Here is a 14,993-nt window from a genome sequence, read left to right on the forward strand (position 1 = left end):
GTTTCAGTTGTAAGGCAAGAGAGGAACAGAAAGATTTGCCAGTCTTTACATTGCTGTTTACAGTGTAATCTTCATTATGGAAACTAATTTATTATTGTAAAGAACTGTTAAACAGTAGAATGGTTTGCCAGAACAGTGGTGGATTGCTGGAGATTTTCAAACAAGGTCTGGTAGCTACCTGTCAGGGAGGTTGTAGTAAATTCCTGCCCTGAGTAAGGGACCAGATCACATGATCTCTAAGTATTTAATCTAATATGTAAGAATTTGACTACAACTTCTCCAACAGAATCTAAATTTTGATTGATATGATGCAATTTTAAAACAGTGTAGGCTATAAATTATTTTATAATTAGCGAAATGAGAAATTTTATGTCATAAAGAACTCCAGACAGACACATCGAATTCAGATTCTGGATCCTTTTCCCATACAGACTTTCAAGACAGAGTCTTGTATTTAATGTTAAATGTTTGATTTGATGGTTTTGATTTTGGATGTGGATATATACCATTCTTCAGCTACTATAAATGATCCCACTGATAACATATAATAAAGCTTAAGAAGCTATGATTGAACTTATCCCAAATCAGGTAAGAATTCGTTACTTTTAACAAAACACTTCAGGATAATACCTGTGATCTTTTAAATCTGGTTAATCAAGAACTGAGGAAGAGGAAAAAAATCAAGAACCAGAAATTATTCATTTTTTTTCAAACTTCTAACATATGTTTTAAATACAGATTTGTAATAGCAGGAAATAATTTCTTAATAGTAGAAAAGAATAGAACTCACAGAATGAAAGCATACTCCTAAATTTAACTTGTATCCAATGAATGTTATTTGATTTCCTAATCATATGAATTGTCTTAAGTAAAAAGCATCAAAGTAAGGTTCAGATCTGGTAAGGAAAATCTCCATCATAGTTTTGTTGGTGCTGCATAATCCATTTTTTTTATATTTATGTAAGAAAGGAGAGAACTCTTTGCCATGTGCAGAATTAAGTAATAGACAAAGGGATTGGGAATAAAGCATCTTAAAAATGTGTCAAGAACCCTCAGCATATAAAAAACATGTCTAAGTCAAAGACACGCTTATGACTGGATGCAAGACCACTTTGCGCCCAAAGACAAATAATGGGCCAAGTTGTTTAAAAATCTCAGGTAGCAGCACTTCTGCATGGAAAGCATTCAGTTATTTTTACCTTGTCAGTTCCTGGGATCACTTCAAAAGAACTAATTTGGTTCCTTGTCTCTCTCATGTAACGCTCTTTTTCTGGACACATGTCTGGGCATGTGCCAACAAAGGTTTTAGCTCTGCCAAGATCTATTTGTTTTACTCGAGCTAAAAAAAATAGATAAGGTATAGAGAATCCATTTCACTAGAAGTACACATGCAAAGAGAGAATCAATATTTACAATGATGAAAAAAACAGGATTAAGCCAGAGTGGTGCATTGTTAACCAATGCCAACAATGGCCCACCCTGTCTTATACATATAAAGCAGCATAAGAGCTGATATAAACACAAATGTTTTCCAAAAATAAACTTGTTACATTTTCATGGAAAAAATTTCATGTCTAAAAATGCTTCATAAAATGAATTGGTAACATATCAATAAAATGTACAATGTCAGTAAAATGGGAATTTTAAAATTGCAGGGACTTTTTTCTTTTTGATCGTTATACCTTTATTCTGTCCACATAAAGGAAAATTGAATTGCAGTTGCTGGTTATGTCCCCAGTAGCTATTATAAGGATGAGGAAGCTGCAAACAGTCCTACGCATCTTGCACTAATGATCCCTTGCAACTCTAATTTGTTTAAAACATTACATGTGCATTATTGATTTTTCTCCTAAATAGATTTATTATAAATGAATATCCTGACCCTGGGCTGCCGAAGGGATGCTGTCTTGTTCCAATAGTAATCTGGATGGGGAAGAATAGTCATGCTCAAACCTAGTAAAACTGTGTGGCTGTGGGTACTCCTGCAATCTTGTTCTGCCATCCTGGGTATTGGCTGGACCACTGAAAACTACTCAGAAGCTGCATCTCCAAAATGCAACAGCCCACTTACCGGTGGATGAAAACCACTATTCACATAAAATACTGGTGCTGAGGGCTTTAAACTAGTTACCAGTAAGTTTCTAGGTCCACTTCAAAGTGCTGGTTTTGATCTTTAAAACCTGACATGATTTAGCACTCAGGTATCTAAAGGACTGTTTTTTTCAAATAAATTCTGCCCATTCTGTGAGCATGTCCCAGGTAGAGACGCTTAAGGTTCCTTCTCAATATGAGATCCAGAGAAAAGCAAGAAACTCCTGTTTTTCTTCAATGGCACCTACTCTATGGAATAGCACCCCCCCATTCAAAATCCAGATGGTTCCATCACTCACTTGACTTTTAGAAAAGACTTAAAAACAGAAGATCATCATTTAAGACCTGTCATCAACACACTTATTTTTTTGCTATAGTAATTTAAGGTATGATTTGAAGTTTTAAAGGTTATTATTTCTGTATTATTTCTCTATTACTGTTATATTTATTTTGGTTTATTGTTATTTATTTATTTATATTTCAAATTTAGATATCGCCCATCTCACAAAAAGTGATTCTGGGCGGTTATCTGAGTAAGTGCTTGTGCTTCACAGTGTATGTGATGTCCTTTGTTAGTTTATGACTTTTTCTGTTACATTGTATGTGTCTTTTGTATTTATGATGGTCTATGACTGAAATAAAGTTAACCTGACTTGATTTTGGTTTAAACTACCATGAGTCCAACTGAAAACTGACAGAATAAAATATAAAATAAAATACCAGGTGGAAAATCCAGAAAGTATTGCAATTCTACATTCTTGAATAATATCATCGTTGCTGTATAACAATAGTTTTATGGCTTCATGACATCACAAATTTTCTCACCCAATTTGTATTTCAAATATCATTATCATAGTGCTTTAACAACTCTTACCTTGCCGCATTATTTTATCTCTCTGGTCTAAGAGCCGGTACTTATCCTCAGAGGTCTCTGCCACCATTCCTATAAGACTGTTGAAGGAGGAGGCTGACACTTCTAAATTCTCTGAGCCCTGACCTTCAGATCCACAATCAAAGGCATATGGCTCAAATTGCAAAGACTTTTTAAGGCCAGATTTCTTAGCTGGAGAACTATAAGAAAGACATAAAGAAAGTAACATTTCTTTACCCAGTGGACAAGAAGGAATTGGCCATGAATGGGACATACATGAACCTCTTTTTATGCACAACAACACAGCCCTCTCTGACTTTGTGCAGACATACATTATATAGAGCATCTGGTGAAGGAATAGCTTTGTTTCTTTTGTATCCCTTGCATACGGTTGTGCGCATGTAATGATCTGGATTAGCTACGGTCTGGAATAATATTATTTTATAATTAAACCATGCTGGTTACTTCACAAAAATATTTTACACATGAAAAGGCATTATCATTCCTCAAGTCTAAAAAGTCTCAAAAAAGAATGTTTTGTTGAACATGTCTGTAAAATGATAGGATATTGTGGGAGTTTTCATTCAAAATATCTGAAGGATATCGCATTGCCTACCCCTGGTCTAATTCCATCTTCTCCAATCTTGTGATATGCATACATGTTGGATTTCGGCTTTCATAATTTCCAGTGAGCAGTTACCATGCTGCTTGTGAGATCATGAGAGTTAATGTAGCATATCTAGAAGGTTTCAGATGTTGAATACATTGCCCCTATCCACCAAATGCTTCTTTAATTATACAGAATAGAGAAGAGAATCATCTAGTGTCCATTTCACTTCTGATCCCATTATGTACAAAAAAAAATTAAAGCTGGAATAACCAAAGGCCAATGCCTTTGGAACAGTCCATGCTAATTACCCATAGCAAATTTAATTATTTTTTATTTCAGTGTTTAATCAACAAATAAAAAAAGAAAAAGAAAATAATCAGCAAATAAGCATTTGCAGCACTATTACCCATAGCATTATTTCCAGTGACTTTGGAAAGCTCTGTGTCCTTTTGATAGTTATAGATAAATATATATATAAGCTTGATTGTTTACATACATACATGCAAGACGTTTGCAGATGTTTGGCTGTTCGCAAATGTTTCAATACCCAACTAGGTAACATCACCAGTGCAAGTAAGTGTATTGTCTAAGAGACAATAAAAAAGCTAAGAAGGAAACAAAAAGACCAGAACACATCCTCTCCAGCAGCCAACACCCAGATAAGCAGAAATTAGCACCAGACAAACAATGAAACAGAAAACAATACCTTAATTAAGGAACTACCAAAGAGAAAACCACACCCCCACCAAAACTGGCAGGGCAAGTTATTGTATATAAACAGGGGACAAAGCCCTCACTTACTTGCACTGATGATGCTACCTGGTCGGTAATGAAACGTTTGCAAGCAAACAACCAAGCTCAGAGAGCACCAAGGACTTCACAGTTCAACCCTGAGCTACATATATTCTCTTCTATTGAAAATATATAGGAAATATAAATTCTTGCCCATTGTTCATGTTTCTTTCTCTCTCTGCATCTGCCTGCCTTTTATTCCATTTTGCCAGTTGTGTTGATGCTTGCTGGTGTTTAATAAACAAACATCAAGCTATATTTTTGTTAACTGTACTGAGTAGTATGTATACTTGCTCTGATCTACATATAGGGATTGACTGGGAATGTACTGGCAACTGCCTTAAAAGCTGCAATTTTAAATGTTTCCCTAAACTTATTTATCCAAGTTTTTGAGAACTTTATTGTATTCATTTCATAGTATAAATAAAGTAAAACTTGGTTTCTTTCACAGTTAGACTTGCATCAGCCCTCCCAGTCTCCAGCTGTCCAGAAATATCCTTGTTACCATAAAACAGTCTTTCCCGGTGGCCGTTATATTCAACACTACCAAGCCTGCAGCAAGCTCAAAATAAATGTAACAGGTAAATATATAAAGGCATAATGCAGATAGCCCACAGAACTACCCTTCTAAATTTTTAGTTATAATATAATTTACTAAATATATAAAGTGTCTAGTAATCTTATTTCACAAACACTACTGAGAAACACATACCTCTTGTTTGGCAGATTTCCACTACCAGTGGGACGGATTAAAGATTTAGAAAGTGGAGAAGGCTGATGACTGAGTTGGTCATTGCTTTGCCTCCCATCACTTTCATCTAGCTTCTCCTCCTTAGGTGAATAGTCTTTCTTATTAGGACCTTTACACATTGAGAACACATAAAATTAACATATTTTATGACTCAATAGTTTATCTTTAATAAATTTACAGCACTTCAATATAATGTCTAAATATAATCTCTCAGAATCTATGCCACAACGATAGAGATAAATACATAAAAGCAGGCATATGAGGATGAAAGAAAATAGTATGTTCCCTTTTTTTCCTCTTTCAATATTTGGCCCAGACACATTTTAATGGATTATTGATACACTGCATTTATTTCAGAAACATTAAGAAACAAAATCTAAAAATGAAACACTTTGGAATTGGAAACACTTTGAAATGAAAAACTATACAGATATTGGTAAGATGACAGCACACAATGATAACCATTGCTTAAAATATCATTTCTAGTTTAAGTGGTGAATTTTGTACCTGATTTACTTGCTCTATCCTTATCCATCTTTTCAGACAAGCATTGTTTCCCAGAGAGTCTCATATCAAATTAAAATAAAAAAAAGAAAAAGGCCTTCTGATTCCTTAATACTATATAATTGCTCATCCTGCCTTATGTAAGAGAGTTTTGAGAGTAGAGGAAATGTCAATGTTGCAGATGGGCTATGATTTCTACAGTGACCTTGTTCTAGTTCTGCATTCTCAGGGACTGATGCCAGAAAGCCCACCAGTGTCCTCTTTTTTTAATTTGTATGCAATAAGATCAAAACATGCTTAACCCCTCCCGCTTTCCCCTCAACCCCTCCTACTTTCTCACTTCTTTTAACCTTAGTACAGTGGTACCTCGGGTCACGAACGCTTCTGTTCACAACCAATTCGGGTCACAAACAGCGCCATTCGCAAAATTTTGCTTCCGTTCGCAAACTCCGCATCAGGTGACGAATAGGATCCGCGGCCATTTTTCCTGCTGACACACGTGGTCGTGGCTTCCTGTAGGGAGGGGGATTCTCCCTCCAAACAATAACTGCCTCCCCACCCGCCTTCCTGACCTCCACGCCTCAAGCAAGGTTAGCGTTCTCTCTCTTCATACTGAACTGTACTGTACTTTGTGTCATATTTTTGTGGTTTAAAAAAAAAAATTCGTAGGGGTCACAACGGATTAACCGTATTTACATTGAACCTTATGGGAAAATTTGATTCAGGTCATGACCAATTCGGGTCGCGACCAGAGTCGCGGAATGAATTAAGTTCGTGACCCAAGGTACCACTGTATTTTTCTGGGGTGCAACTTTAATGCATAACACAAAGCTGAATGTCCCTCTCAGCCTAGAAAGCACCGCTCATCTTCAGAATGAATAATATTAGCTTCCCCCCATGCCTTGAAAATTCCTTCTCCTGGCCGTAAAAGAGGATAAAGGGGAGTTCAGAAACATTAACCTTCAGTTCTGACAAGTTGCAACTTCTAGTGCAGTTAATTTAAACAAGCCACTTTAATAAACCACAGTTTATTAACCATTGCCTGCTAGGTTTAAATGATACAACAAATTGTGATTTTTTAAAAAGATTTTTTATCCCACCTTTATTATGTTTATAAATAACTCAAGGTGGTGAACATACCTCATACTCCTTCCTTCTCCTATTTTCCCCAGAACAACCACCCTGTGAGATGAGTTGGGCTGAGAGAGAGTGACTGGCCCAAAGTCACCCAGCCGGCTTTCATGCCTAAGGCAGGACTAGAACTCACAGTCTCCTGCTTTCTAGCCTGGTGCCTTAACCACCAGACCAAACTGGCTCTCTTTGATTAATCAAAGGCTGAATTGAAAGCTCTTCATACTGGGAAAAATGATGTGGGGAAGCTCAGGAGCTAACACTGCTCATTTATGTCTTACTAAGTCCCAGATTCTAGTATAAGGTTCAAACAGTGCCAATGAATCTTTACAATCTTTACAAAGAATCCCATAACATACAGTATATACAGTCTGAGACAAAAAATATTAACAATATTTTAATATCTGATTTTAAAACAAAGTAGCTTACTTGGTTTCTTTTTATGCCAATTTGTCACTATATCTTTATGTAGGTCTTTTGCTTTCTTTCTAGCCAAAACAGCAGATGCCTAGAGGGGGAAAAAGGTCAGTTAGGAACAGACTGGCATACAAAATGTTGTATAACATGATCTAAATGACAGCATCTGTTTATTGTATAAAGAAGACTTTAAAAAAACTATTCATTCTCTCTGAAAACAGGATGACAATTCTTGTGAGAACAAATACTCCAAAACAACAGTAGAGACAGGACTTACACAAAATGTCCATCTCCTCTGATGAGATAGAGCTGCAACTTGAGGTAAGTTGTATTCACATTTCAGGCACAAAATGAAGCAAATTAGTAGAATTGGGAAATCAAGGAGCAAAGTAGTAAAAAATCAAAACAGAGGATTTATTTATTTATTTATTTATTTATTTATTTAATGGAAGCTGGTGGATTAGAAGAATATGGACATGGTTTTAAAATCAGAGGAAGAAACATCACTATGCTAATAGCATTATGCTGCGCGATGCTGATGGCATTAGCCTCATAGCTAAAAATGCAAAGGATCTGCAGGCTCTGGTAATAAAAGTCAAGGAGCACAATGAAAAAACGGGACTAAAATTAAATGGCCACCAAACTAATGATAACAGGTACAACAACCAGCCTTAGAACAGACAACTGAAGTGGTGGATAGCTTCTGCCTTTTAGGAACAACTATCAACAGTAAAGGAACAAGCAATCAAGAAATATGCCATAGACTAGCACTTGGTAGAGCAGCTATGAAGGCCTTGGAAAAGATATTCAGATGCCTGGATATGTCTGCACCTATTGATGCTTTTGAAATTTGGTATTGGAGTAATCTCCAGAGAATACCATGGGCAGCCAAGAAAACAAACAAATGCATCATCAAACTAGTCAACCCAGAGTTCTCACTTGAGGCACAAATGACCAGGCTCAAATTATCCTACTTTGGACACATTATGTGAAGACCTAGCTCTCTGGAGAAAGCTCTAATTCTGGGAAAGGTGGAAGGAAAGAGAAGAAGAGAACGACAAGTAGCAAGGTGGATGAACTCAGTTACAATGGGGATGGATGGACCATTGGAAGACCTGAAAGATCAAGTTAAAGACAAATTGTAGTGGAGAAAATCTGTTATGTGGTCTTTAAGAGTCGACACTGACTTGATAGCACATAATCAATCAACTCAGTTTACGTATTTTAATATCAGCTAGCTATCAGGAAATCAGAGATGGGTGCAAAAGGCACAAAGCACTTTGACTAAAACTAGGATCCCTAACCTTTAAGTGCAGTAGGAGTATTTGGAATATCCAATCCAGATTGAAAAATTATTCTCTCTTTGATCCCAAAGGATCAAAGGATCTCACAAAGGAGAAGGAAGGATGAGTTTACTGCCTAGATATATATATACAAGAAGCATGGAGAATAACTTAGGGTGGACACTTGTACAAGCAATGCCTTTTCTGATAGAGAAAAAAAGTAAATTACATGCTGTGGCAGGATGGAAACTTGAAGAAACATTTAGATATTATCTATTTATAACTTCTGCTATGAATCAATATAAAAGTTTCTATAGTTGAGGTGCTTTACACGCTCTTTATTTTCAACTAGTATTTTATGCTATTTTTTTCCTACTAAGCCAACAACATATTTACTGTGTTTCATATAAATATAAAATATAAATTTAGGAATTCTCATCTGAAATGGTATGAGCATTCTTCTCCATAATTTGGGGGTTGAATAAATAAAGTGGAATAAATCCAATACAGGAGTCCCTTTCTTGCAATGGAACATTTTTTAGCCCTGGCAATCTCTCATAAGTACCTAAGGGAGTGCAAAGATGATTTTTCTGAAGTTTGGATTTTCAAAATTAATGAAATCTGAACTGAGGAAAATGAAAGAGCTAAAAAGAATCACTTTTGCATCAACTTTTTCATCCAGTGAAATGTGAAAGATACCCAGGCTAGAAAGAAATGGTGCAGCTGGTCTCCTATTTACATGACATAGCATGATTTGCATTATTCTTGATAAGATCCTAGAACATTTTGTTTTATCGTAAGGTGCTTTTGCACACTCTCTCTACACACACACACACACACCAGACACAAACAAACAAACCACAATAACGGTAAATAATTAAAATATTTTAGAAAGGATCCACTGAGGTTTGTTTATCAAAGGTGTAAGAACTGATCTTTACTAGAAAATACAGAAGATTTCATATACAGTGGTACCTCGGGTCACGAACGCTTCTGTTCACAACCAATTCGGGTCACAAACAGCACCGTTCGCAAAATTTTGCTTCCGTTCGCGAACTCCGCATCAGGTGACGAATAGGATCCGTGGCCATTTTCCCTGCTGACACATGTGGTCGTGGCTTCCTGTAGGGAGGGGGACTCTCCCTCCAAATAATAACCGCCTCCCCACCCGCCTTCCTGTCCTCCACGCCTCAAGCAAGGTTAGTGTTCTCTCTCTTCATACTGTACTGTACTGTACTTTGTGTCATATTTTTGTGGTTTTTAAAAAAATACATATGGTTCAGAACGGATTAACCGTATTTACATTGAACCTTATGGGAAAATTTGATTCGGGTCGCGACCAATTCGGGTTGCGACCAGAGTCGGGGAACGAATTAAGTTCGTGACCTGAGGTACCACTGTACCTTCTGCCATCAGAAGCTATTGGGAAAAGTCATCTTCTCTAGAGATTTTTCTTCATTCTCCTCCAGAATTCATACAGGGTTAAAAATTATATCTGCCCCTCTATCTCATAAAAAGCAAGGAATTCATCCATAATGCCTGAATAATTAAGTATATGGATGTCTGCAGTACAATGAAAAAAGTTATACCTATAGTAACTATTATAGCATATAATTAGCATGTGTACAACCTATATCTTGTGTCAAATCCACACTCACTCATTCACTGAATGAGGAAATTGGTGCCTCAAGAGGTCATGTTTTTGCTATGCCAATGGTTTTTTGTCTCAATTTACCACAGTAATTTACTTTTCCCAGGAATTTTCCATTTAAAAGGCTGCAATTTCTACTATAAAAAAATATCAACACACTGACTTGGTATCATCAACTATTAGAAAGTTTTATGTCACATAGTTAACTATTTGAAAAGAAATGTTAATTATATTTTTTGAAGTTTAAGTAAAATAAATATTTTAAAGTAATTCATTTCCATAATACATGGAATATAAACTGCAACTCAGAATGGCCACTGATATCCCAATAATTTCAATGAAATTTGGGTCTAACTGCAACTTAAGAGTATATCCAACATAAATATGCAAAATATTATAGTAGCACTTAAGTACATTCCAAACATTTTTAGAAGCAAATGAATAAATCCCCCAGGAGTCAGTTTGTATATATTCTCTATAGATAAATTTTTAATCTTCTAACATTTTAAAACTCACATGATCAAAACAGCGTATAATGGCTAGTTTTTTGTTACGGTTGGTACGGATCTGTTGGATTTTAATAAACTTCTCAAAGTGATTGTGAAGAACGTTTCTGTCATTTATATGATCAGGAATATTTTTACACTGGATGGCTGTCAGTTCATTTGGCGAGCATCCAAGGCTTTCTATGCTCCCACTGCTCCGATTTCGACGCAAAGGGTTTGAGGCAGCAGAATCTGAAAGTAATAGAATGGCAATTAAAAATAAGCATTCATATTCCAAAGACACGTCTATCAAGTAAAATGCAAAATACTCTACTTATAAGTATACCACTATTTACAATTTAATTAATTGCAACATTTTCACCTTCATTTGATTAATTCTTATCAAGTTCTGTTACTTACCATGTTTCAGTTTTCCCTTATTTTCTTCCTTTCTCAGTGTTGATATTGGTTTAGCCATTGTAAAACCAGACTGACTTCCCCCTGCCACACTTGTTGGTTCCATTTCTCCAGATTCAATGGGAACACGCTCAGTTTTGGATTCCTTTTTGTTGCTTTTCAGGACATCTTGTAATACTCTACCAAACAGACCTTGTGTAGGTGGGCGATTCAGTCTAACAGGACGCTTATTGGAAGCATGATCATTCCTCGATGGAAGTTCTGGTTCATCCACAGTATCATAATCATGATGTCTTGGGGAATGCCCTTGTTCTTCTTTCCTTTTTATTCCCTTCCCAAGAGTGGGAAGTGGTTCACTTGGGATTAACAAGTCTTCATGTTCCATTTTGTTAGTTTTACTGATTTGGAAAGCATCTCTTAAAGGCAAAGATGAGTTTGAAAAAGAAGAAAAACTACTACCAGGACTTGTAAAGAGAGCCATAGGTCTCTTTTTATCATCTGCTAGAGCCTTACTTGATAAAGAAGCACCGAAAGAAACTGCTGAAGTACTACTCACTGGTTTGGAAAAACTGAAACCTGTATTAGTTGAACTGCTGCTTTCTTGAGAAATGACAAATGGGGCTAATTTTCCAGGTCCTGTGCTACCTGGAGAAGAAAATGTGAAAGAAGCAGAACCAGCAGAAGTTGATATTTTCTCTTGTTCTGAACTAGTACCAAAGATAGGCTTGAACACTGCCTTTTCAGGACTTTTGAAACTGAAATCTGGTCCCACAAAACCACTGCCTGAAGTTTTTCCAAGCACAACTCCAAAAGTAGAAGTACTCTGAGAATTGCCAAGATTTGTGGGTGGTCTAAAACTAAATCCTTGTTTGCTGGGAACAGAAGCAGTCATTGGTGCAGAAGTCACAAAGGATGTTGTTTGTCCAAGAGAATAAGACTGTGTAAACCCTGGAAGCTGCCCAAATCCCAATCCTTGCCCTGAAGAATTATGCAGTCCTGAAGTTATGGTAAAGTCAGGTAAGTGAGTAAATCCTGGATTCTTTACTCCTCCACTGTTCGGTCCAAAGAGAGAAAGCTGATTAAACTGGAACGGTGGTTGACCTGGAAATATTCCAGTTGGCACACTAGATGATGCTTGAAAAACTCCTGATGGCTGTCCACTGAAAGGAGTATTTGGATTCATTTTTTATGCTGATAATATATTAAATAGCTTTTGTCTAGAATCTTTTAGTTGTCATCTCTTAGTCCTGGAATACATAATTTAAGTCATAAAAATTAGTATACTAAAACAATCCTTTTAAGCTGATTTTTGTTTTAAAGAAACACAGTATTTTACATTTTTTTTATTTATTCCATTTCTATCCAGTTCTTGGATTGGTTTGCAATGTTATTCTCCAATAAGACATATTCCACTTTAAGAACTGAATTGTACTACCAAGGATATACCACAAATGCATTTGATCTGCATCTAGGATACAAATGCAGCACAGCCATCTCATTAAAATGAGTCTTATAACTATAAAGCTCACTAAAAAACATTGAGCACATCACTATCAGTTTCTCACTGTCAAATCTAATTTGAAACTAAACTAAAAATTTGAAAGAAAAGTATCTTGCAATAAATCATTTGTGGAATAATAACTCTGATTATTTTGGCTATGGACCCAACTAATAGCCAGTTAAAATAATGGTTTAAAAATCTATTTTAAGAACAAACCACACACAAAAAAAATAGTCAAAGATACACAAATATAAATTGTTCTTATTCTCATAGAAAATGTATCTTCAGTACATATGGAGATACCAGGCCTCGGTTAGTTAACCTTCCAATAATAACTAAATCTAAGTTAATCCTTTGGCCTTCCATCCTCTTCTGAAGTAACTTGTTTTCAAGTATTGTTACTGAACGTAAGTAATGAAACAGAAGGACTAAACAGGCACTGACCAAAAAGGGAGATATGCTAGGCTTCTATTTTTTCTTTAAAAGGTTTAAGATAGTAAATGTGTATGTGAACTAAACTACTTCAAACTAAATGAAAGCTCACATGGTTGGCTGGTACTCCAATTCCTTGTATATATATTTCCTATATTGTATATGTAACACATAGTTGTATATATGTTAATCCACAATTTAATGGACTGAGAAAGGGGCACCCATTAAACAAGCATAGCTATTAAATTCAAATAAAATTTTACACATGCATATTTTATGCATTTTACACACACATAAAATGGGAATGTTTTTTGCACATGCTCAGAAGCATAGGGTATATGGACAGATTTTGTCCATTGCTAAAACGTGATCCATTAAGTGAAAAGTTTATAATAAATTCTTCAAGTGCAGAGAAGCGTACAATCATATGAACATCTGACTAATCGTACTGCCTTCTTAAATAACACAGTTCAGATAAACGTTACTATTCTATAACAGTTCTTTAAGTTAACCCCTCTCCCCCATAAAAGCTAATATTATACTTTTTCAAGAGATAGTTAGGATTAAAAAAAATAAGGGCTAAGAACAGAAGCATGGAACTGAGCATTAGGAGAATGGTGTTGGAACTGATGGAAGGTCTATCTGTTTCAATACTGTTTCCACAATAACCAGACACAATGCCTATGGGAAGCCAACAGGCAGATCACAAGGGTAAAAGTGCCCGCTGGTTTGTGGTTCCCATCATCTGACATTGGAAGACAAGTTGCCTGTGATACTAGTGATAATAATTGTTATCAACATTAATCTTCCATGAATTTTAAAAGTCATTCAGACTCAGAGATCACCACTATCCCTTGTGGGAATAATTAGCACAGTTTATTGTATTTATTTTACTTATATTACCACCATACTGGAAAGACTCAAAGCAACTTACATTTAAAAACTCATTAAACCATGGGGAGGTACATAAAAATGATTTCAGCCATCCCTCATCAGATTACAAAACCATTTCAGCCCATGAGCTTTCTGAAAAGCCAAGTTTTCAATGCCTTTCTAAAGCAGAACAGGGATAGAGCTGCAGGCCTCTGGGAAAACGGTAATCCAGAGGGCAAGAATGATGACAGAGAAGAGAAGCATCCAGGATCCCACAAAATGGCACTGTTTAAGTCTCAACTGTCAGCCTTACAAGGTAGTCCAGACAAGAAGCACACCCGGAAGAACTCTTATCCGACCCTTGCCCTGGCTGCGGTTCTTCCCCATCTCCCAAGGTCATTCCCACACACCATTACATCAACCTGGGCAATTTAAAGAAGTGTGGGCTTCGACTCCCCAGAATTCCCCAGTCAGTCAAAGTTGAGAAACACTGGTTTAAGAAATGGGACCTAGAGCTTGCTCAACTTGTCAGATTTGTAGGATGAGCAGAGGCAGTTGGAGAAAGGTGATCCCATTGCTACTCAGGCCCTGAGCCATGTAGGGTTTTATAGCTGACAACCAAAACCTTGAACTGCAATTTAAACTCAATACGCTTGGTACTGTATAAAGCTGAACTTCTTTTAATCTGTTCTGAATCTTCCACCAGCTCCACTGGATAACCCCGGATGCTAGCATTAATAAAACGGAGAATTTCTAAGCACGCCCAACCAAAGATGTAACCTACCCCAACCGTGGAAATGGTCCCCTCTCTTGATCATTTTGACTGCCTCTTCTCACCCCAGCAACATCCATCGTAAGAGACAAGGACCAAAGCAAGTGGAACACCATTATTTCCCCTAATCACCTTAGCCAGTAAACCTCCAACCTGAGCTTTAACTTGGCCTCCTGGTTTCCACTTGCGCTGCCTGGGCCCAACAGTGAAAAGGAGAGAGGGGAAAAAAATACCTTTGAACCTGAATGGAGGACGCTTCCCTCAACACTACAAAATCCAGCGTGAGACCCGAATTCTCTCTTTCTCTCTCTCGCATAAACAAACCGCCATTGGGCCGAACGGGCGGAAGAGTTGAGCTCCACCCCCGGAAGAAGGGCCTCCGCGCAGCTCCCCGGCTTTCACGCGCAGCGCG

At 36.8% G+C, this 14,993-nt stretch overlaps 1 protein-coding gene across 1 annotated transcript in view; it reads right to left on the bottom strand.

Annotated features, from left to right (window-relative positions):
* MCM3AP (minichromosome maintenance complex component 3 associated protein) overlaps positions 1-14,967 on the bottom strand; it is a 63,816-nt gene extending 48,849 nt beyond the window's left edge. Inside the window, exons 1-7 of the mRNA XM_007432156.4 lie at positions 14,815-14,967; positions 11,007-12,250; positions 10,618-10,838; positions 7,180-7,258; positions 5,077-5,224; positions 2,966-3,162; positions 1,200-1,339 (exon numbers count right to left, since the gene is read on the bottom strand). Of these exons, the coding sequence (XP_007432218.1) occupies positions 1,200-1,339; positions 2,966-3,162; positions 5,077-5,224; positions 7,180-7,258; positions 10,618-10,838; positions 11,007-12,186 (1,965 nt within the window). The 5' untranslated portion in view covers positions 12,187-12,250; positions 14,815-14,967. The remainder of the gene's footprint in view (positions 1-1,199; positions 1,340-2,965; positions 3,163-5,076; positions 5,225-7,179; positions 7,259-10,617; positions 10,839-11,006; positions 12,251-14,814) is intronic.
* Between the last annotated feature and the right edge of the window lie 26 nt (positions 14,968-14,993).

Source organism: Python bivittatus, unplaced genomic scaffold (genome assembly GCF_059951505.1).
Source record: "Python bivittatus isolate LINGU-HERP-01145 unplaced genomic scaffold, Pbiv_v1 ctg000020_np1212, whole genome shotgun sequence".
In the NCBI taxonomy this organism is placed as follows: domain Eukaryota; kingdom Metazoa; phylum Chordata; class Lepidosauria; order Squamata; family Pythonidae; genus Python; species Python bivittatus.